The sequence below is a fragment of the Oncorhynchus kisutch genome, linkage group LG22 (genome assembly GCF_002021735.2).
Source record: "Oncorhynchus kisutch isolate 150728-3 linkage group LG22, Okis_V2, whole genome shotgun sequence".
In the NCBI taxonomy this organism is placed as follows: Eukaryota; Metazoa; Chordata; class Actinopteri; order Salmoniformes; family Salmonidae; genus Oncorhynchus; species Oncorhynchus kisutch.
The window spans coordinates 12411753-12435621 of NC_034195.2; the positions used below are offsets into that span (position 1 = coordinate 12411753).

At 43.6% G+C, this 23869-nt stretch overlaps 1 protein-coding gene across 2 annotated transcripts in view; it reads left to right on the forward strand.

The window, feature by feature from the left end:
• The window catches only part of peak1 (pseudopodium-enriched atypical kinase 1), a 267608-nt gene that overhangs the window by 210088 nt on the left and 33651 nt on the right, over positions 1-23869 (forward strand). For both annotated transcript variants that reach the window (XM_031802148.1, XM_020456793.2), the window contains 2 exons: positions 1882-5344; positions 14764-14987. In XM_031802148.1, the coding sequence (XP_031658008.1) occupies positions 2019-5344; positions 14764-14987 (3550 nt within the window). In that variant the 5' untranslated portion in view covers positions 1882-2018. The remainder of the gene's footprint in view (positions 1-1881; positions 5345-14763; positions 14988-23869) is intronic.

A 23869-nucleotide genomic window follows, 5' to 3' on the forward strand; every position in this document is an offset into this window, starting at 1 on the left:
TGTGCAGAAGATGAATGTGCAAGTAAAGATACTGGGGTGCAAAGGAGCAAGATGAATAAATAAATGCAGTATGGAGATGAGGTAGTTGGATGGGCTATTTACAGATGGGCTATGTACAGGTGCAGTGATCTGTGAGCTGCTCTAACAGCTGGTGCTTAAAGTTAGTGAGGGAGATATGAGCCTCCAGCTTCAGAGATTTTTGCAGGTCGTTCCAGTCGTTCCAGCAGTAGAGAACTGGAAGGAAAGGCGGCCGAAGGAGGAATTGGAATCTCAAATATAAAATATTACTACATGATTCCATCTGTGTTATTTCATAGTTTTTTGATGTCTTCCCTATTATTCTACAATGTAGAAAATAGTATTTTAAAAAAATTAAGAAAAACCCTTGAATGAGTAGGCTTCTGAAACTTTTGACCGGTAGTGTAGTTTGTCTTCACCCTAAGTCCTTGCTGTTGATTTATGAGGGAGATCTCTAAATAAATGTAGTCCTGCTTTGTGGCATACACATAATTCATTTAAAGTAGGTCTTTCTGCATGGAGTCTAATCCACAGAGGTCTGGTGTGTGTGTGCAGGTTTTTGTTCTAGCCAAGCAGTAACACACCGTCTTGATTGAAGTCTGATTAGTTGTTTTGTTTACGAGGTGTGTACTGGCTGGCATGAACAAAAACCTCTGTGGATATGTATGCTACTACCATGAATAGTAATGATCAATATATTTTAACTTTAAGGGAAGTGATTAGAATTTAAGCTTACATAAATGTCCATTTATAAGTTTTCAACATTTGGAAAATAATAAATATGGATTATTTAAAAGTTGGGCATATTTGTAACACCCATGGGCTTAAAGTGTACATTCGGTAGTCATTAAGCCATGTCAGGACTTGTAACATATTTTATCAAATATTATTACCTCACGAAAAAATTGTGTAAGTAAAGTCATAAAACCTCACGAGCGATTCATCTTTCATTTTAGGGCTATATACGTTAGGCACTTACCCTCTCTCATTTTAGGGCTGTATACGTTAGGCACTCACCCTCTCTCATTTTAGGGCTGTATACGTTAGGCACTTACCCTCTCTCATTTTAGGGCTGTATACGTTAGGCACTCACCCTCTCTCATTTTAGGGCTGTATACGTTAGGCACTCACCCTCTCTCATTTTAGGGCTGTATACGTTAGGCACATACCCTCTCTCATTTTAGGGCTGTATACGTTAGGCACTCACCCTCTCTCATTTTAGGGCTGTATACGTTAGGCACTTACCCTCTCTCATTTTAGGGCTGTATACGTTAGGCACTCACCCTCTCTCATTTTAGGGCTGTATACGTTAGGCACTTACCCTCTCTCATTTTAGGGCTATATACGTTAGGCACTTACCCTCTCTCATTTTAGGGCTGTATACGTTAGGCACTTACCCTCTCTCATTTTAGGGCTGTATACGTTAGGCACTTACCCTCTCTCATTTTAGGGCTGTATACGTTAGGCACTTACCCTCTCTCATTTTAGGGCTGTATACGTTAGGCACTCACCCTCTCTCATTTTAGGGCTGTATACGTTAGGCACTTACCCTCTCTCATTTTAGGGCTGTATACGTTAGGCACTTACCCTCTCTCATTTTAGGGCTGTATACATTTACCCTCTATATTTTTTAATATCTTTTGTTGCCCTTTTCAAAAAGTGTTAGTCATTCTGAAAATGAAAATATTTGTTGGCTACTTTAAAAAACAATAATACATTGAATACTCTGTGTTCATGTCAAGTATACTGAATTAAACCAACTTAATACTAAAGCTTTTATGTTTTATGCTGAAACAATTAAATAGATATAAACAAATGTTGTGAGATGACAGTTTAATAATGCCATGTTTCATTTTCTTTCAGGCTGAGTCTCTGCTAGGTCTGGGGGTTAACCAGAAGGCAGCGGTGCTGTAGAATAGTCCATTCCCCTGCCTTTGTGGTTCCCATGGAGGGGTTTCCTGTCCACTGACCCACCGTGCTGCCTCACCAGGACAGCAGCCATGTCTGCCTGCAACACCTTCACGGAGCATGTGTGGAAACCAGGCGAGTGCAAGAACTGCTTTAAGCCCAAGAGCCTGCACCGCCTGGCCGAGGGTGGCGTGAAGAAGATTGCCCCTGAGCAACCCCCCCAACAACAGAGCCAACCCCCTGCTGGAACTAGACCCAACGGTAACAGCTCCCAGAGGGGAGGCGGTGACGGTGTCTCAACCCGCTCTGGTCACTTCCGCCCTCCCGTGGCTAAGAAGCCCACAATCGCTGTCAAGCCCACCATGATGCTGCCCTGCTCTTCGGCCGACCTGGACTTGGAGGGCAACCTACATCGGCCACCAGACGCTGGTGAACCCGGCAAAACCTCTGCCTTTACCATCTGGACCCGAAATGGGATAAACCGCAAGAAGCCCGGCGGGCCTAACAACAATGAAGGGGAGTATGCCGTGGAGGAGATTGAGCGTTACAGGCAGCGCAGTCAGCGCGCAACCCGTGGGAATGGCAATGGTTTGACTGACATGCTCAAGGAGATTGCGGGCCTGGGCTCTGGCCCTAGCCCCAGCCCCTTGTCCGGGTCGAAGGACCTCTTTTTGGGGCGCATCAGCAGCTCCTTCCAGCGCTCTTTAGAGAGAGGACTCCCCGCTTCTGGTTGCTTGGCCATTGGGAGCAGCAGCAGTGGAGGGGCTGCCCAAAAGCGGGTGTCCCTCAGCAACAGTATGGAGGTCATCAGCACCGAAGGAGGGCGCTTCTGCTATCCTGAGTTCTCCAGCGAAGGAGAGGACGATGATGAGGATGAAGATGATGAAAGTGAAGTTAACGACGACGATGAACACGAGAGCTGGGATGAGAGTGACGAGGAACTTCTAGCCATGGAGATCCGTATGCGGGGCCAGCCGCGCTTCGCCAACTTTCGTGCCGCCACACTCTCCCCAGTCCCCTTTGCCCAGGGGAAGAAGTGGAACACTGTACCGTTACGTAACCGCTCACTCCAGAGGATCTGCGCCGTGGACTATGACGACAGTTATGATGAGATCCTTAATGGATACCCCTCTACAGACTCCAATGGAGGCCACGGTATCCTTCCGTACGGCCCTGGTGACCTGCAGGGCAGCGGCTTTCTCTCCAATTCGGAGTGCACCACTTCCCCAGAGTCCTCATCATCGCTGCCGGAGGACTTACGCACCACTTCCAGCTGCAGCAGCAGTGCTCCCTGTGGCCCCCTGAGAAACGGTCTGCACTCCCCCTCAGCTTTCAGAACACCGGCCCTCCAGGCTGCTGGTACAGACAAGGAACAACAGACCCAGAAGGCTGTCAGTCCATCCAAGGTCACAGAAACCCACAAGGCTGTTCTCGCAATCCAATTGGAGGATCAGGACAGCAGGGAGGGCTTACCTATGCCTCAAGCTCTTCCCGGGCAGCCAGTGATGATCAGCTTCAGCCCCACAGAGGAGCAAGCCAAACCTTACCGTGTGGTTAACCTGGAGAAGCATCTTATCTGTAAGCCCTACACAGTGGTGGATGTGTCTGCATCCATGGCTAACCCAGAGGAACAAAACCAAGAACGCACTCCCAAACAGCCAAAGACTCCCATTAGCCCCTCTTCCTACCCTATCTCCCCCTTAGGCCAGCCACTGTCTCCTGCCTCACCCATGTCCCCATCATCTCCCATCTCCCCCACATCCGCCACACCGTTTGTCTTCCAGGGCAAGGCCAGTAAGCAACCAGGTGCTATCCGCTACCAGGAGGTGTGGACGTCTAGCACCAGTCCCCGTCAGAAGATCGCCAAAGTGGATCTGGAGTCCACAGGAGCATCTGGCCCTGCCGTCCCACCTCGCCACTGCAGCCACAAGTCAGCCCCAACCTCCCCCATTGCTGGCCTCTCCTCCTCTCGGACTGTACCTGTGAAATCCCCTAACCTGTCCGAGATCAAGTTCAACAGTTACAACAATGCAGGGATGCCCCCCTTCCCCATCATCATCCGGGATGATACCACATACTCCCGCAGGTCCAAGAATGCCGTCAAGGTGCCCATCGTCATCAACCCAAGTGCTTACGACAACCTGGCGGTGTATAAGAGCTTCCTGGGTCTCAGCGGGGAGATGCCTCAAACAAAGGACGGGAGAGTGGCTAGCCACACTTATGAGGAGGTCGGCTCCTCGGAGAGTGTCCAACCTTCTCCTACAGAGAAAACTATTGGTAAAGCGGCATCGGAGAAAGCTGCTGCTGGAGAAAGGAAAGCCGCTGCAGCAGCGCTGATAAGCCAGGAGCTAACCGCTCGAACCGCTAAAGACTTGACTGTAGCAGCGAGCATGGCTGCTGGTTCCCTTTATCCTTCAGCTGCCACATCGATTGCTGTTCCAACTCCTCTCACTGTCGCTGCCACCTTGGCCAAAAGTAGCTCCAGTTCAGCCTCTCGTGGGCGCACTCGCAAGATCAGTGGGGAAACAACATCTAGCAAAGAGGGGAGCACTGACTTCCCACTGTCATCATCAGGCACTGGGACAGGCCACCGGGAGAAGGCCAGCACTGTGTTGTCCCAGATGGTTGCCTCTATCCAGCCCCCACAGTCTCCCCCAGAGTCACCTTCCCCACATTCTAAAGCCTGCAGTGTCGAGGAGCTGTATGCCCTTCCACCCAACGCCACCAAAGAAACACTCAGTCGACCCAAGTCTCTCTTCTCCTCCACTGACAGCTGCCTGTCCAAACCCAGGAAGGACACACCCTCTAAACAGCTGCCCAAATCCCAGAGTGCCTCAGCAGCCGTGCCCCTGTCCAGCCCCACGAAGTCAGAGCCCAACGCTCCATTCCCCCCTCCCAGATCCACCTCTTCCCCATACTACGCCTCCAACATCCTTCAGAGACACTTTGGCCACTGGACCAAGCCTGCCGCCTCCAGCTCCCCCTCGCGCCCCTGTGATGGAGAGACCAGCCCGGGTGGAGGGGAGGGGAGACGGGTGGCGGTAGAGAGCGCCAAGCCCAAACGCTGGATCTCCTTCAAGAGCTTCTTCCGCCGGCGGAAGGATGAGGACGAACAGCGGGAGAAAGCACAGAAGGAGACGAAGAAGGGCAAGCTGGTGGGGCTGGACGGGACGGTCATCCACATGCTGCCACCTCCGCCCATCCAACGCCACCACTGGTTCTCTGAGGCGAAGAACGAGGACCCCAGTCAGAAACCCACAATCATATTCACCTACAAGCCAGACGGCAGCGCCTCCGGTGACTGGGAGGGGGAACTGCGGGTGGAGGAATGCAGAGAAACATCTCTGCTGTCCCCGGAGGAGAGCCAAGACATCAGACCATCTACCACCGGGACTGCCCTCCACTACAAGGCCATCAGGTAATTGATTTAAATATGTCTTAAAAAAAGCTAATTTCTCTTGTTTCTGTTAGTCCTTGCTCAGGAAAATTGTTTAAAAATGTTCTCTATACTGACTTATAAGCCGCCTCCTTACTGCAGATAACTGCAGGCCTTGTTATTTGTAAGCCGCACACTTTATGATAAGGCATTATTGGGTAATATACTGTTTGAGATGGGTACTTTGGCCATCCATCAAATGCAGTTAATTGAGCTATGCCAGTAAGAGCAGGCGGCACAGTGATGAGAGGTGTCAACGTTTTCAGTTGAATCAGGACGGATTGTGACTAGTTAATTAGCAGGGCTGTAATCTACACTTTACTGGCCTATTCAGACACACAGAATGTGTCCCAAATGGCACCCTTTTTAGGGCACAACTTTTGAGCTGGGCCCAGTTAATCTCATCTCAAACAACAGTGTTGCATGACTAGGGTTGGAGAGTAATGGATTACATGTAACTGATGACACCAAAAATTGAATATTGTTGAATACAGCTAAAATATTGTAATCAGATTACAGGTACTTTAGAAAAATTAGATTACTTCTAGGATCACTTTGAAATTTGAAATAATTATATCAAATCAAATGTATTTATATAGCCCTTCATACATCAGCTGATATCTCAAAGTGCTGTACAGAAACCCAGCCTAAAACCCCAAACAGCAAGCCATGCAGGTGTAGAAGCACGGTGGCTAGGAAAAACTCCCTAGAAAGGCCAAAACCTAGGAAGAAACCTAGAGAGGAACCAGGCTATGTGGGGTGGCCAGTCCTCTTCTGGCTGTGCCGGGTGGAGATTATAACAGAACATGGCCAAGATGTTCAAATGTTCATAAATGACCAGCATGGTCAAATAATAATAATCACAGGCAGAACAGTTGAAACTGGAGCAGCAGCACGGCCAGGTGGACTGGGGACAGCAAGGAGTCATCATGTCAGGTAGTCCTGAGGCATGGTCCTAGGGCTCAGGTCCTCCGAGAGAGAGAAAGAAAGAGAGAATTAGAGAGAGCACACTTAAATTCACACAGGACACCGAATAGGACAGGAGAAGTACTCCAGATATAACAAACTGACCCTATCCCCCGACACATAAACTTCTGCAGCATAAATACTGGAGGCTGAGACAGGAGGGGTCAGGAGACACTGTGGCCCCATCCGAGGACACCCCCAGACAGGGCCAAACAGGAAGGATATAACCCCACCCACTTTGCCAAAGCACAGCCCCCACACCACTAGAGGGATATCTTCAACCACCAACTTACCATCCTGTAACAAGGCCAAGTATAGCCCACAAAGATCTCCGCAACGGCACAACCCAAGGGGGGGGAACCAACCCAGACAGGAAGATCACATCAGTGACTCAACCCACTCAAGGGACGCACCCCTCCTAGGGACTGTATGAAAGAGCCCCAGTAAGCCAGTGACTCAGCCCCTGTAATAGGGTTAGAGGCAGAGAATCCCAGTGGAAAGAGGGGAACCGGCCAGGCAGAGACAGCAAGGGCGGTTCGTTGCTCCAGAGCCTTTCCGCTCACCTTCCCACTCCTGGGCCAGACTACACTCAATCATATGACCCACTGAAGAGATGAGTCTTCAGTAAAGACTTAAAGGTTGAGACCGAGTTTGCGTCTCTTACATGGGTAGGCAGACTATTCCATAAAAATTCAGCTCTATAGGAGAAAGCCCTGCCTCCAGCTGTTTGCTTAGAAATTCTAGGGACAATTAGGAGGCCTGCGTCTTGTGACCGTAGCGTACGTGTAGGTATGTACGGCAGAACCAAATCAGAGAGATAGGTAGGAGCAAGCCCATGTTATGCTTTGTAGGTTAGCAGTAAAACCTTGAAATCAGCCCTTGCCTTGACAGGAAGCCAGTGTAGGGAGGCTAGCACTGGAGTAATATGATACATTTTTTGGTTCTAGTCAGGATTTTTGCAGCCCTATTTAGCACTAACTGAAGTTTATTTAGTGCTTTATCCGGGTAGCCGGAAAGTAGAGCATTGCAGTAGTCTAACCTAGAAGTGACAAAAGCATGGATTAATTTTTCTGCATCATTTTTGGGCAAAAAGTTTTGGATTTTTGCAATGTTACGTAGATGGAAAAAAGCTGTCCTTAAAATAGTCTTGATATGTTGATATATTTGACACCTTTCTGTTTTTTCTCAATGGCATTCATATCAGCATTGAAAAAGGGCATTTAAATTGGTCAGAGAGCACTATTTGCTTGATGGATTGCGGGAAAGACCAGGAATCGGCTTTTGTGTGCTACAGTCCAAGCTATTTCTTCCAGTGGTGTGACTGCTGTCGGCATCCAAAGATTATCCAACTTGAATAAAAGTTTGGAGGTAATGTGTAGTCTACGGGCGACACGGATACTACTTATTAATGATATCTACATAGCGCATTGATGTGAATCACACTTCTATTTGCGGCTGAAGAATTGTGGTTGTTGTGAATGGCTGTTGACAAATTTAGATTTGTATTTGAACAAAATAATGGTTGAATTGAAGATGTTTAAGCTGCCTATCAATGATTGTTTTTGCGACCAGTGGACAGCCAGTGAAAAATGTTCTCTTGCCGCAGCTGCGTAGTCAAATCAATGAATCAAACTAAGCTTTATTTATACAGCATCTTTTAAACATGGAATGCAGCACAATGTGCTTCAGAGGAAGAAACTAAAAGCAATGAAAATTAAAACGTAAATATTTACTCCACAACAAACATGAGAGGAAATAATACAAATTAAAACTGAACGACTAAAAGGAACCCTAAGGAAAAGCAAAGCTAAATAGATGTATTTTAAGATCTCTTTTAAATATGTCCACCGTTTCGGCCCCCCTCAGGTTCTCTGACAGGCTATTCCAGAGGCTGGGGACATAATAACTAAAGGCTGTCTCTCCATGCCTCTTGGTCCCACTCAGGTTCTCTGACAGGCTATTCCAGAGGCTGGGGACATAATAACTAAAGGCTGTCTCTCCATGCCTCTTGGTCCACTGGAGCATCTGGCCCTGCCGTCCCACCTCGCCACTGCAGCCACAAGTCAGCCTGTCTGGTCTTTGTCAGTACCCGTGCTGCAGCATTTTGTATGTTTTGCAGTTGACCAATGGCTTTCTTGGGTCGACCAGACAGGAGAGCATTACAGTAGTCAAGTCTGCTTGCAATAAAAGCATGGGTGAGTCTCTCTGTATCATCCTGAAAAAGAGACGGACACACCTTGGCAATGTTCCTCAGGTGGTAAAAAGCTATTTTGGTCACATTACTAGTATGTTATTCGAAATTGAGTTCAGAATCTAAAATACACCTAGGTTTTTTTACCTGGTGTTTTAAAATGTGCATCCAGATTCTCTCTCTGTGCTTTGGCTCCAACAATAAGTACATCGGTCCTTTGGTGACACAGAAATGTAAAGTTGTGTATAGTCTGTGTAGTAGTAACAATCAATGCTGTGCTTTCTGATAACGCTGCCAAGGGTTAACATATAGAAACGGAACAGTACTAATCCCAAAATCAAACCTTATGGAATGCCACATGAGATATGTTTTTTCTGAGTTATCTTCACCAAGGGTGATGACAAACTCTTGACCGGTTAAGTAGGTGCTAAACCAATGTAGAACTGGACCGGAGAGGCCAACCCACCTCTCCAGTCTGTCCAGAAGGACATTGTGTTCAACAGTGTCGAATGCAGCATTTAAATCCAGGAGTACAAGGACAGAGAGCTGTTTGGCATCTGTGTTGGCTCTAAGATCGTGTACCACTTTAACTAAGACTGTCCCTGTGCAGCTAAGAGTTGAAGAATTTCATTGACTTTTTTTCAGAAGGGGTTTCACCATAGCAGTTTTTTAACAATAGCTTGCACTTCAGATATGCAATTAAAAACTGTTTTGTAGAAGGTGGTGGGGATAGGATCAAGAAGGCAGGTAGAAGGCTTAAGTTGTGATATCACTTTCCTGAGTATGTCTGTGTCAACCAGGGAGAATAAATCCACAGTGGCTTTGCATGACAGGCTAGGGCACATATCATCAAACGTATCATCAGGTCTTATCATCAGTTTGACTGATACACAGCCTAATGTTGATTATCTTATCTCTGAAATATATCTCATCACATTTAGACGTGGAGGAAGGTTCACATAGGTTTGCGGGGTAGGATTTATTAGACCATTAATGATCGAGAAGAGCACTCAAATTATTCTGATTAATAGTGATCAAGTTAGAAAAATGCACCCGTCTGGCATTTTTAATTGCCATGTTTTATAAGCCAAGTTGCTCTCTCAGATATCATAATGGACCTTCAACTTTGACCGTCTCCACTTCCGCTCTGCCTTTCTGTAATTTCTCTTTAATTGATTCGTTTCCTCACTCATCTGAGGGGCTCTCTGTTTGGATGTGTCCTTTTTACATTTTACTGGAGCTACGGCATCAATGGTTGCCCTTATTTCAACTAAATCATCACAAGACGACGTGTAGGTGGTGGAGTATTGTTCATATACTCAAAATGTGTAGCAACCTCGTCTTTATGAATGTTGATAATTACGTTGCCACTTCGGTATGCTTTTGTGGCACAGTTGATGCCACACAGGGCTACGGGCCAGAGGGTTGAGGGTACGCTGACCGCCACAGACGAGCTCACTCTCGGTGCCTGTTTCATTACTTCACTATCAGAGCCAGTTGCAGACAATAATCAGCTATGGGGAAATCAGATTTTCAACATTCTGATGGCATGTGTATAATTACATTAAATATATGCAACACATTTTCCACCAACAGGTTTCTGTGCCAATGCACCACACAACCAATAAACAAAACATACCGACTTTTGGCACTTCAATATCATCGTTTGCGTTTTCAACACCTCAATAAATAGTCTGTCAATCTCGACAAACAGAAAATACATCCCTCCCTACCTTGTAGGCTAAGCCAGTATCGAAGGCTTGGTTTGACAATCTCCGAATGTTATTCAACTTTTGGGGGTTTTGTAACAGATGTCTCTTTCCATTCAACAATTGCCGCTGCACAGTTTCAATTGATTTAATTTGTAAAGCTGTAGAGTTTTAAAACAGCATATCACTTGAATATTGTTGCTTGAAATCAGTGCGCACGTGAGCGTTCTGTCATTGTCTTTCTCGCTTTCCATCAATTCTATTCAAAATGCATCCAAAATAGATAATCCTGTTCAAAATATATATATGTACTGTGCCAGGCAAAAGTTTTGACACACTCATTCCAGGGTTTTTCTTTGTTTTTGCTATTTTCTTCATTGTAGAATAATAGTGAAGACATCAAAACTATGAAATAACACAAATGGAATCATGTAGTAACCAAAAAAGTGTTAAACAATTCAAAATATATTTGAGATTCTTCAAAATAGTCACACTTTGCCTTGATGACAGCTTTGCACACTCTTGGTATTTTCTCAACCAGCTTCATGAGGTAGTCACCTGGAATGCATTTCAATTAACAGGTGTGCCTTGTTAAAAGTTCATTTGTGAAATTTCTTTCCTTCGTAATGCGTTTGAGCCAATCAGTTGTGTTGTGACAAGGTAGGGGTGGTATACAGAAGATAGCCTTATTTGACAAAATACCAAGTCCATATTACTGCAAGAACCGCCCAAATAAGCAAAGAGAAACAACAGTCCACCATGACTTTAAGACATAAAGGTCAGTCAATATGGAAAATGTCTAGAACTTTGAAAGATTATTCAAGTGCAGTCGCACAAACCATCAAGAGCTATGATGAAACTGGCTCTCATGAAGACCGCCACAGGAAAGGAAGACCCAGAGTTATCTCTGCTGCAGAGGATACGTTCATTACTGTTACCAACCTCAGATTGCAGCCCAAATAAATGCTTCACAGACTTCAAGTAACGGACACATCTCAACATCAACTGTTCAGAGGAGACCACGTGAATCAGGCCTTCATGGTTGAATTTCTGCAAAGAACCCACTACTAAAGGACGCCAATAAGAAGAAGAGACTTGCTTGGGCCAAGAAAAACGGGTAAACGACATTAGACCGGTGGAAATCTGTCCTTTTGGACTGATGAGTTCAAATTGGAGATTTTTGGTTCCAACCACCATGTCTTTGTGAGATGAACGGATGATCTCCGCATGTGTGGTTCCCACCGTGAAGCATGGAGGAGGAGGTGTGATGTTCTGGGGGTGCTTTGCTGGTGACACTGTCAGTAAATTATTTAGAATTCAAGGCACACTTAACCAGCATGGCTACCACAGCACTCTGCAGCGATACGCCATCCCATCTGGTTTGTGGGACTATCATTTGTTTCGCAACAGCACAATGACCCAATACACCTCCAGGCTGTGCAAGGGCTATTTGACCTAGAATGAGAGTGATGGAGTGCTGCATCAGACGTCCTGGCCTCCACAATCCCCCGACCTCAACCCAATCGAGATGGTTTGGGATGAGTTGGACCACAGAGTGAAGGAAAAGCAGCCAACAATTGCTCAGCATATAAGAAGTTTGGAACCACCAAGACTCTTCCTAAAGCTGGCCGCCCGGCCAAACTGAGCAATCGGGGGAGAAGGGCTTTGGTCAGGGAGGTGACAAAGAACCCGATGGTCACTATGACAGAGCTCTAGAGTTCTTCTGTGGAGATGGGGGAACCCTCCAGAAGGACAACCATCTCTGCAGCACTCCACCAATCAGGCCTTTATGGTAGTGGCCAGACGGAAGCCACTTATCAGTTAAAGGCACATGACAGCCAGCTTGATGTTTGCCAAAAGGCACTTAAAGACTCTCAGACCATGAGAAACAAGATTCTCTGGTCTAATGAAACCAAGATTGATATTGATTGATATTCCACCATGTATTTTCACAAATCTAATAAAACACTTGAATTCACTAACCTGTTTCAGAAATATTACTATCCATCTATGCGTTATTCTGTGAATGTTCAGATACATTACCTATATTGCTATACTTTCCTCTTCTGTCCTCTAAAGGAGACCTAGCATCAGTAGCCTGCGTTGGAGACCCTGTGCTCTGACCTGTCTCAGATTGAACTCCTAACTTTTCCTGAATAACCTGTCCCCCAAAAAAACATTTCAATGCGCAGGTTCTTTGAAGGCAATACAGAGAATACACTATTATTGTAAAGACATAGTAGATAATAATGATAATTAGAAAAGTACGTTTCCTGAAGAAAATGCGGTGTGCTTGTTTTAAAGTTTTCATGGTTTTGAAAAGTTTAGAAAATGTCATGTCTTTTTAATGTTTGTAGCTGAAATGGTTAAAAAGTGATATAATAAAAAAATCTACCACTGTTTTTATTATTGGCATTGAATCCATTACGTTTTGTACCTTATTTTATGCTAGTTACCACAGTTAGGATAGCCTGAATATGAGAAAGTTGGTTTGGTGCCTCATGCTTGAATGGTTCAAGAGTTACTGTTCGTGGGTTATGTTATGCTAACTTACTCCAACTGAAAATGGTTATAGTTCCAAAAGTATGCATAGCTTGTCAAAGGATATTTGATACTATCTTATTTAGGCCAGTATGAACAGTGTAGGAGGAGATGGGTAGAGAATATTTTCTTTATTTAACATTGACGTCTATGGGCCTTTTTGTTCTATTGAAATGCATTGGGAGTTCATTTAAATATTGTTGTAGTTCAAGAAGTATAAATGGTATCAAAAATATTTTCTTAAGCAATCAGAGTTGGGGCACTCTGGATATTTGAAGTTGGTTTGATGTTAATGGCTTAAATTGTTTAAGCTCTAGAGCAGGTTTTTAAAAAATCATATAAAACATGCATATGTAAGAAATCTAGAGTTGTGCTTTGCCTTTAGCAAGTACACCTAAGTAATGAATATGCAACTGGCCTGTAGACTGCTGCTGGTCAGCTGGAACACAGACATGAAATTGACTTTGCACACATTCAATCTCTAGCCTGCTTGTTGTAAATTATATTTGAACGTACGTTCCGTCGTTTTGACTCATTGGTGTCTTCAGACCTCTGTCTTCGTTTCAGCTAGTGCTGTAGTAATAATGGACAGTTTTACATACTGTAGTGCATTCAATGTATTTCCTGACCAGGACCTCGTGTCTGTTAGTCAAAACATGACACCATAGCCTTGACGTGATGTTGTCATTAGGGCGACCAGGGTTAATTAATGAATTTTTATTTAACCTTTATTTAACCAGGCAAGTCAGTTTTTAAGAACAAATTATTATTTTACAATGACGGTTTATCCCGGCCTAACCCTTCCCTAACCCGGATTACGCTACTGTAGGAAGAGTTGGTGGTTCCGAAATTCTTCCATTTAAGAATGAGGGAGGCCATTGTGTACTTGGGGACCTACAAAGTTTTGGTACCCTTCCTCAGATCTCAGAGCTTCTATGGACAATTCCTTTGACCTCATGGCTTGGTGTTTGCTCTGACATGCACTGTTAACAGTGGGACCTTATATAGACAGGTGTGTGCCTTTCCAAATCATGTCCAATCAATTGAATTTACAACAGTTTGCAACAATGAAGTTCTAGAAACAACTCAATGTTGATCAATGGAAACAGGATGCACCTGAGCTTAATTCCAAGTCTCATAGCAAATGGTCTGAATACTTATGTAAAACAGGTATTTCTGTTTTTATTTTGATACATTTGCAAACATTTCTAAAAACCTGCTCTCGGGTTTTGTGTGTAGATTGCTAAGGGAAAAAAATGCAATACATTTTAGAATAAGGCTGTAACGTAACAAAATGTGTAACGTAACAACAACAAAAATCAAGGGGTCTGAATACTTTCTGAATGCACTGTATTAATATACCGTTTATTCATCCATATGAGTAAAAGTTGCAGTTTAGACGCAAGTTTTTCCACATATTATGACATTTAGATTACCGTATCAATCCATGCATGGGTTAGTTTTATGTCGATCTCGGTCATCAGATAATACACAGTGAGCATTTATTTCAGATTTACAGATGGAGGTATGCCTTGCTCAGGATAAATCACTCACTCACTCACTCACTCACACACACACACACACATATATATACATGGCTGGCAGGGATCTCATTAAAAGATGCTAACAACACATTTAAATCTAGCACATTCCTATGACACCCTTTTCATCACCCTAACCATAATGCTCCTCTCTTCCTTTCCAACTTCCTGTCTTCCTTTAGTCGGCTCTCATGTGCCACCAGAAATGTTACCCCTTTGCTCCTGACTCTTCCACACAAGTGACGTACTGTCCTTTTGGCATTGTTGTGACACAAGCCTCACTTTCTCCTATGCCTTTCTAAGCCCCCCTTTAGGCAATTCATGTTCATTCATATTACAACACTGCTTCATGTTCCTCCATCTCTGTATATGAGATGCTAGTGCCATCTCTATTCTGGTACAACCTTTACCCGCTCTCTAAGCTTTGCCATCTCTCTTTCCTTTGCCCCGCAGCCAGGTGCCATGTGATGCCAACATATCCGAGGGGGAGATGCCCACCGCGTCCTCCCTATCCGCCAAACTGGAGCTACTGTCCCCTGGGGAGGAGTGTGTCATCCTGGCTGCCACCCCGGCCTCGGCCAGCGAGAGCAGTCCCAGCCTGGTTGACCCGGAGGAGGAGGATGGCCACTCCCACTCGCCAGCATCCAGCTCCTGCAGTGCCACCTACAGCAACCTGGGTAAGACCTGGATTCAGCTGGCCATTGGGAGACACTGTGAACTTGAAAACACTCTAGGTTGGTGGTCCCTGAGTCCATTTCTTAAGAGCTATATGCTGATTTTTTTTTATTGGGTGAGCAATTTGTATTTGTATTTTTTATGGATCCCTGTTAGCCAAGGCAGCAGCTACTCTTCCCAGGGTCCAGCAAAATTAAGGCAGATTCTACATTTTTTAAAACATTACAATACATTCACAGATTTCACAACACACTGTGTGCCCTCAGGCCCCTACTCCACCACTACCACATATCTACAACACACTGTGTGCCCTCAGGCCCCTACTCCACCACTACCACATATCTACAGTACTAAATCTGTGTTTGTATGCATGTGTCTGATCCTGTTTGTGTTGCTTCACAGTCCCCACTGTTCCATAAGGTGTTTTTTAATCTGTTTTTTAAATCGAATTTTACTGGTTGCAACAGTTACTTGATGTGGAATAGAGTTCCATGTTGTCATGGCTCTATGTAGTACTGTGCACCTCCCATAGTCTGTTCTGGACTTGGGGACTGTGAAGAGACCTCTTGTGACATGTCTTGTGGGGTATGCATGGGTGTCCGAGCTGCGTGCCAGTAGTTCAGACAGACAGCTTGGTGCATTCAACATGTCAATACCTCTCATAAATAAAAGTAGTGATGAAGTCAGTCTCTCCTCCACTTTGAGCCAGGAGAGGTTGACATGCATAGTATTATTAGCGCTCTGTGTACATTCAAGGGCCAGCCGTGCTGCTCTGTTCTGAGCCAATTGCAATGTCCTTTTTTGTGGCACCTGACCACACGGCTGAACAGTAGTCAAGGTGCGACAAAACTAGGGCCTTGTTGATAGTGTTGTTAATGGTGTTGCTTTATTACAGACAGACTTCTCCCCATCTTAGCTACTACTGTATCAATATCTTTTGACCATGTTTACAATCTAGGGTGGCTCCAAGCGGTTTAGTCGTCTCAATTTCCACATTATTTATTACAAGATTTAGTTGAGGTTTAGGGTTTAGTGAATTTTCTGTCCCAAATACAATGCTTTTAGTTTTAGGAATATTTAGGATAAACGTATTCCTTGCCACCCATTCTGAAACTAATTGCAGCTCTTTAAGTGTTGCAGTCATTTCAGTCACTGTAGTAGCTGACATGTACAGTGTTGAGTCATCCTCATACATAGACACTCTAGCTTAACTCAAAGTGAGAGGCATGTCGTTAGTAAGCATTTTAAAAAGCAAGGGGCCTAAACAAGCTACCCTGGGGAATTCCTGATTCTAACTGGATTATATTTGAAAGGCTCCCATTAAAGAACACCCTCTGTGTTCTGTTAGACAAGTAACTCTTAATCCACATTATAGCAGGGGGTGTAAAGCCATAACACCAACGTTTTTCCAGCAGCAGACTACGATCGATAATGTCAAAAGCTGCACTGAAGTCTAACAAGACAGCCACCACAATCATTTTATCATCAATTTCTCTCAGCCAATCATCAGTCATTTGTGTAAGTGCTGTGGTTGTTGAGTGTCCTTCCCTATAAGCGTGCTGAAAGTCTGTTGTCAATTTATTTACTGTAAAATAGCATTGTATCTGGTCAAACACAATTTTTTCCAGACGTTTACTAAGGGTTGGTAACAGGCTGATTGGTCGGCTGTTTGAGCCAGTAAATGGGGCTTTACTATTCTTGGGTAGCGGAATTACTTTTGCTTCCCTCCAGGTCTGAGGGCACATACTTTCTAGTAGGCTTAAATTGAAGATGTGGCAATATCGTCTGTTATTGTCCTCAGTAATTTTCCATCCAGATTGTCAGACCCCGGTGGCTTGTCATTGTTGCTAGACAACAATCATTTTCACCTCTTCCACACTGACTTTACGGAATTCATAAGTACGATTATTGTCTTTTATAATTTGGTACGATATACTTGGATGTGTTGTGTCAGTTTGTTGCTGGCATGTCATCCCTGAGTTTGCTTATCTTGCCAATGAAAAAGTCATTAAAGTAGAATGCAATATCAGTGGGCTTTGTGATGAATGAGTCATCTGATTCAATGAATGATGGAGCCTAGTTGGCTTTTTTTCTCAAAATATCATTTAAGGCCCCAAAGCATTTTACTATCATTCTTTATATAATTTATCTTTGTTTCATAGTATAGTTTATTTTTGTTTAGTTTAGTCACATGATTTCTTAATTTGCAGCACTAATTTGCACTAATTTGCAGGCTGCCAGACTTATTTGCCATAACTTTTGCCTCTTTCTCAACTATGCCATTTTTCAATTCCTCATCAATCCAAGGGGATTTAACAGTTTTTACAGTCATTTTATTAATGGGTATGTGTTTGTTAATAACTGGAATAAGTAGTTTCATAGAAGTGTCAAGCGCAGCGTCTAGTTGCTCCTCATTACACACCACAGACCAGCAAATATTATTTACATCATCAACATAGGAAACACTACAAAACATCTCTTATGACCTCTTATACACTATATTAGGCCCAGCCTTTGGAACTGTGGTTTTCCTAGATATGGCTACTATATTGTGATCACTACATCCAATGGATTTGGATACTGCTTTATTAAAGCAAATATCTGCAGCATTAGTAAAGATGTGATCAATACATGTTGATGATTTCATTCCTGTGCTGTTTGTAAATACCCTGGTAGGTTGACTGACAACCTGAACCAGGTTGCAGGCACTGGTCACAGTTTGAAGCATTTTCTTGAGTGGGCATCTTGATGATAGCAAGTCAATATTTAAATCCCCCAGAAAATATACTTCTCTGTTGATATCACATACATTATCAAGCATTTCACACATATTATCCAGATACTGACTGTTAGCACTTGGTGGTCTTTAGCAGTCTCCCACCAGATTGGGCTTCAGGTGAGGCAGATGAACCTGTAGCCTTATTACTTCAACAGTATTTAACATTAGATCTGCTCTAAGCTTTACAGGAATGTGGTTCTGAGTATAGACCGCAACACCACCCCCGTTGGCATTTCTGTATTTTCGATATATGTTATAACCATGTATTGCTACCACTATCATCAAAGGTATTATCTAAGTGAGTTTCAGAGAGAGTCAGAATATGAATGCCATCTGTTACAAGCAAGTTATTGACTTCATGGACCTTGTTTCTAAGGCTGTTAATATTGGCTATTTTTAGCACTTTTCTGGGTTGCTTGATTGTTTTGAATGCTTTACTGGGAAGCTTATCAGCGGTAGACTTACTCATGTTATTTATATTGGAGCTGATAGCACAGGGTGAGCTGCACACAGTGGTCTTCCTACTATGGCACACCACCTCAGTGCTAACAGTATAACTCTGGCTCATAGGCACATGATTACTGCATACAATAGCTGTAGGATAAACAGAAGTATTCGGTGCAATTAAGGGTACATAAATTAAGCTACTTACATTGTGTTTGCCAATGCCTCTAGGATCGTGTACATTTGATGCAGCATTATGACGACTCGTTGTCACAATGGTAGGGATTAACTGAGCTGGTCTTGGATCAATTGATGACGTTGATTGGCCAGGTGGTTTTCAGGTCTAGTTATTGTTTGAGAGACGAGGACAGAAAGTAGAACAGTGGTGGGTGTATTTTGCCCTTCTAGTGTTATGAACATGGTGAAAGCGGGTACCAACACTGGCAGAATATATAAATAACTCTAGGCAAAACCTTGCTATTTCCCTATTTCTCAACAACAGTTTGAATAGTTGTGCAAAATGGTGCCTTTTCATAAAGTCTCTATCTCCCTCCGAAAAGCTCATCCTACTTGTTGGAAATATCTACAGTATATTCTTTAAAAGTGATTTCTCTCACTGTCATATTCATTCACAGAGATGGACGAATCTGGGTTTGGTGGATTCCAGGAGAACGGTACCTGCCCGAATGCATAGTCCCAAATGTAGAGTTTGGTAGAGGATGAAAAATGGTCTGGGGCAGTTTCTTATGGTTCGGGCTAGGACCCTTAATTCCAGTGAAGGGAAATCTTAACGATACCACATACAATGACATTCCAGACGATTCTGTGCTTCCAACTTTGTGGCAACAGTTTGCGGAAGGCCCTTTCCTGTTTCAGCATGACAATGCCCCTGTGCACAAAGCCAGGTTCATACAAAAATGGTTTGTCGAGGTTGGTGTGGAAGAACTTGACTGGCCTGCACACAGCCCTGACCTCAACCACATTGAACACCTTTGGGATGAATTGGAATGCCGACTGTGAACCAGGCCTAATCGCTCAACATCAGTGCCCGACCTCACTAATGCTCTTGTGGCTGAATGGAAGCAAGTCCCCTTCAGTAATGGTCCGACATCTAGTGAAAAGCCTTCCCTGAAGAGTGGAGACTTATAGCAGAAAAGGGGGGACCAATGCTATAATAATGCCCATGATTTTGGAATGAGATGCTCAACGAACGGTGGTCCAAAAACTTTTGTTCATGTAGTGCATCTTACTGGCTCTCTCTGACCACTTCCCTGTTACTGTGCTTTGTATTGAAGCCTGCTGGATCACTCATCAAAGGCTATTGCTTAGCAATGCGCAGCGGAAGTTACATTTCATGGGGACTGATGTTACATGCAGGACTGCGCCCCCGTTAGGGCTGGTTGACTCGGAGTGACTGATCCATTGCATATTCATCATCATCACTTGCTTCCATTTATATCAGATCAGAACCTTCTTGAGAAGGTGTCGGTGTAATGACATGCATATTGCAGCTCTTTAGATTTGCTGTTTGAAAGCAATTGGGAAGCCCGTATCGGTCGCCCAAATGGAGAGAGCCCTGTAGCTTTGATCATGCAGGGCTGATGCGTGAGAGGCTTTCAGAACATGAAGGGCTGCTGCGTGTGTGTGTGTGTGGATGGCTCTTATTGCTGTCAAGTGGCCTGTGTGTGTGTGCGTCACACTGGTGTGTGTTTCCTGAAAGTGATCAAAGCCCTCTGTGTGACTAAATGATGAGCACCCTGCAACCTCGTTACATCCTTCTCCAACTAACAGCTACTGAGAGGGTACATGTTAGTGATGGAGATTGAACAAACAAGTTTATTTTTCACTTGTAGGTAAGTTGACTGAGTGATTTTCTGCCCTTCAACTGCACTGATCAGAAAACAGGATAGGTTATAGATGGGCGCAAGAAAAATGAATGGAGGACTTTCTTGAATTTGCTTTCATATTTATTTAACCTTTATTTAACCAGGAAAGACCTTTGAGGTTAGAAACCTATTTTGTGAGGGCAGCCTGTCATCAGACTTCAGTGCAGTCTAATTTGAATATTGAGATGTGGACAGATGTAGGGGATTGTGTTGAACTGTGCTGGCCTATGCCATGTCATGTTTGGCAGACATTGGCTGTATAGGGCTGTGCTGAATTGTGCTGAGCCATACCATACTATGGTATGCCATGAATGAGCAGTCCAGGCTTCCACAGTGGAAAGGGTTCTTTCTTTTTGAAATTCCTGCCTCCTCTCCTGTGTGTCTGAAGTTGAAAGAAAGACATTGATTCTCTCTTTCCCCATGCACACACACTTTCTTACACACTCGCACACACCCTCCCCTTTCTATCAAAATGAGAAGCAGAATGAGACGTAGCGCAGGGGCGTCCTGCCTGCCCGTCTGCCTGCCTGTTGGCACGAGTGTCGCAGCAGGAATTTTCAGGGAGGCGAACAGGGAGAGTGCCCCCCTCGCTCTGCTTTCTTTCTCTTCTTCTTCTTCTCACACCTTTGACACAGAGCCATTAGCAGGATCGAGGTAGGGAGTTCTCTCTTGTCATTTTTGTGTTTTTGACACATTATCTCTCTCTCATTCGAACTCCCCACCCTCCTCCACCTGTCTTACTCACTCCTCATCTCTCGTTCCTTTACCTTCCTCCTCTTCTCTGCTGCTTACCTCTTCTCTCTCTCCACTCCTCTCACCCTCTCCTCTTGCGCCTCTCCTGCCCATCTCTCTATCCCTCTTTCATTGTCAGCTACTTGCTTTTCTTCTATCTATACTCTCCACTTCTCTCCTCCTCTCCTTGGTATATTGACACTCAGTGGTTCTCTCAGTAGCCAAGCAATGCCAAAGTGTGCCAGTATTGTGGTCGGTTATGGGAAGAGACTGGGTTATCACTTTGCAATGGTTAGTAGCCAAAGTTAAAATCTCTCTGCTGCACAGCATTTGTCTCCTCCTGTGCCTCATATAATAGAAGGGAATTTGTATTATTTGCTCAGAATTGTTTGTATTATTACCTACAGCTGAAAAGATTGTTACTGTGGTTTTGGGTTGTTATTTGGATTCGTTCCAACATTTCTTTATTAACTTTTTGGGCGAGGTCAATTATTTGTGTACTTGTTTGACATTTTACTGCGTTGTTAGGAGCTAGTAACGTAAGCATTTCGCTGCGTCCACTATAACATCTGCTGAACTGTGTACCCGACCAATAAAAATGATAATAATAGTGTCCGAATGTTTTGGGCTACACACTAATATTACCCCTCTATGGAAGGATGAGACTCTCACGAATACGATGGTGTTTGAAAAATGAATGGAAGTGAACAGGACATTTCCACGTTAAAGGTATACATGTCATTAGACGCAAATTTCCTGATCTTTCATGGTTATCATGGTAATCTCTCAGATATAGGACAGACACTTCAAAACAAACATGTTTTTATTTCCTGATCTATCATGGTTATCGTGATAATCTCTCAGATATAGGAAAGACACTTCAAAACAAACATGTTTTTATTTCCTGATCTTTCATGGTTATCGTGGTAATCTCTCAGATATAGGACAGACACTTCAAAACAAACATGTTTTTATTTCCTGATCTTTCATGGTTATCATGGTAATCTCTCAGATATAGGACAGACACCTCAAAACAAACTTCCTTTTGATTTATTTTTGGACTATCGCTTTTTTCATGTATGAATCTGTTATTCAGTGTGTTTCTATGGGCTAATAGCAGTAAGACCAAATTCAATGTTTGTTTTTTTAAGTGTACCAACAGGGGTCCTAAAATTCAAAATCAAATGGCCAAATGATCTTTGGTGTAAGCATCTTTAAAAAGTTCCATATGTTAGCTGAGTGGAAACCCAGTCCGAATTATCTATCAGAATACTGTTGGGCTTCTGTTGTGTATTGATTATGGGCACTGTAGCATCTCAGTAATTGCTTTCGATCAATTCTCATGCAATGGGAAGTTGAAGAATACTCTGCAAAAAGGCTTCATGCATTTTGAAGTCACTTATTGTAAATAAGAATAGAGTATGTTTCTGAACACTACATTAATGTGGATGCTCCCCAATTATGGATAATCAGGAATGAATCGTTAATCATGATGAGTGAGAAAGTTACGGATGCATAAATATACCCCCCCCCCCCAAAAAAAAGGCTTACCTCCCCTGTTATTGCTAATGGTGAGAGGTTAGCCTGTTTTGGGGGCATCATATCTGTGCATCTGTAACTTTCTCACTCATCGTTATTCATGATTCAATCCTGATTATCTGTAATCATGGTAGCATCCACATTAACCATTTATGCTCGTAGGAATTGGAAGCATTCAGTATCATGATAAGAATATTCATGGTAAACTTGGGGTAATACAAACAAAGGACAAGGGTTTGATTGAGAGGTCTAACTGGTGTCACCAAGTGGCCACACACCTCTCCAAAGTGTGCACCGTTACTACCTCATTTTAATGACTGAAAAGAAGAGTCTTCAACTATGAGGTGCTAATTTGAGCTCTCATAACTGTGCTGTTGAGGAACTAGAGCAAGCAGACTTGTAGTTTTCTTTGGAACACACAATTACTGCTGTTTACGCATTCCAAAAATGGTCCATTATAAATCGCAATCTGTGGGAATCATTTGAAAGTGTGTTCTATTGCCAACATGGCTAGCTAAGTTACAAAATATGATATTATAGTGTTAGGCTTTCACAAGGCAATTCAGAGAAGCAGATCATAATTTTGGTGCGCATAAAATAGTCACGAGTGCATTCCGATGAGTGTTCCCTGCAAAAATAAATCACAATATGACAAACATACAGTGCCTTGCAAAAGTATTCATGGCGTTTTTCCTATTTTGTTGCATTACAATCTGTAATTTAAATGGATTTTTATGTGGATTTCATGTAATAGACATCCACAAAATAGTCCAAATTGGTGAAGTGAAATGGGGAAAAAAAACTTGTTTCAAATAATTATAAAATAATAAATAATTGGAAAAATGGTGTGTGCATATGTATTCACCCCCTTTGCTATGAAGTCCTTAAATGAAATCTGGTGCAACCAATTACCTTCAGAAGTCACATAATTAGATAAAGTCCACCTGTGTGCAATCTATGTGTCACATGATCTGTCACATGATCTCAGTATATATACACCTGTTCTGAAAGGCCCCAGAGTCTGCAACACCACTAAGCAAGCGGCACCATGAAGACCAAGGAGCTCTCCAAACAGGTCAGGAACAAAGTTGTGGAGAAGTAAAGATCAGGGTTGGGTTATAAAATAAATATCAGAAACTTTGAACATCCCACGGAGCACCATTAAATCCATTATTTAAAAAAAATAGAAAGAATATGGCACCACAATAAACCTGCCAGGAGAGGGCCGCCCACCAAAACTCACTGACCAGGCAAGGAGGGCATTAATCAGAGGCACAAAGACACCAAAGATAACCCTGAAGGAGCTGCAAAGCTCCACAGCAGAGATTGGAGTATCTGTCCATAGGACCACTAAACTGTACACTCCACAGAGCTGGGCTTTACGGAAGAGTGGCCAGAAAAGCCATTGCTCAAAGAAAAAAATAAGCAAGCACGTTTGGTGTTCGCCAAAAGGCATGTGGGAGACTCCCGAAACATATGGAAGAAGGTACTCTGGTCAGATGAG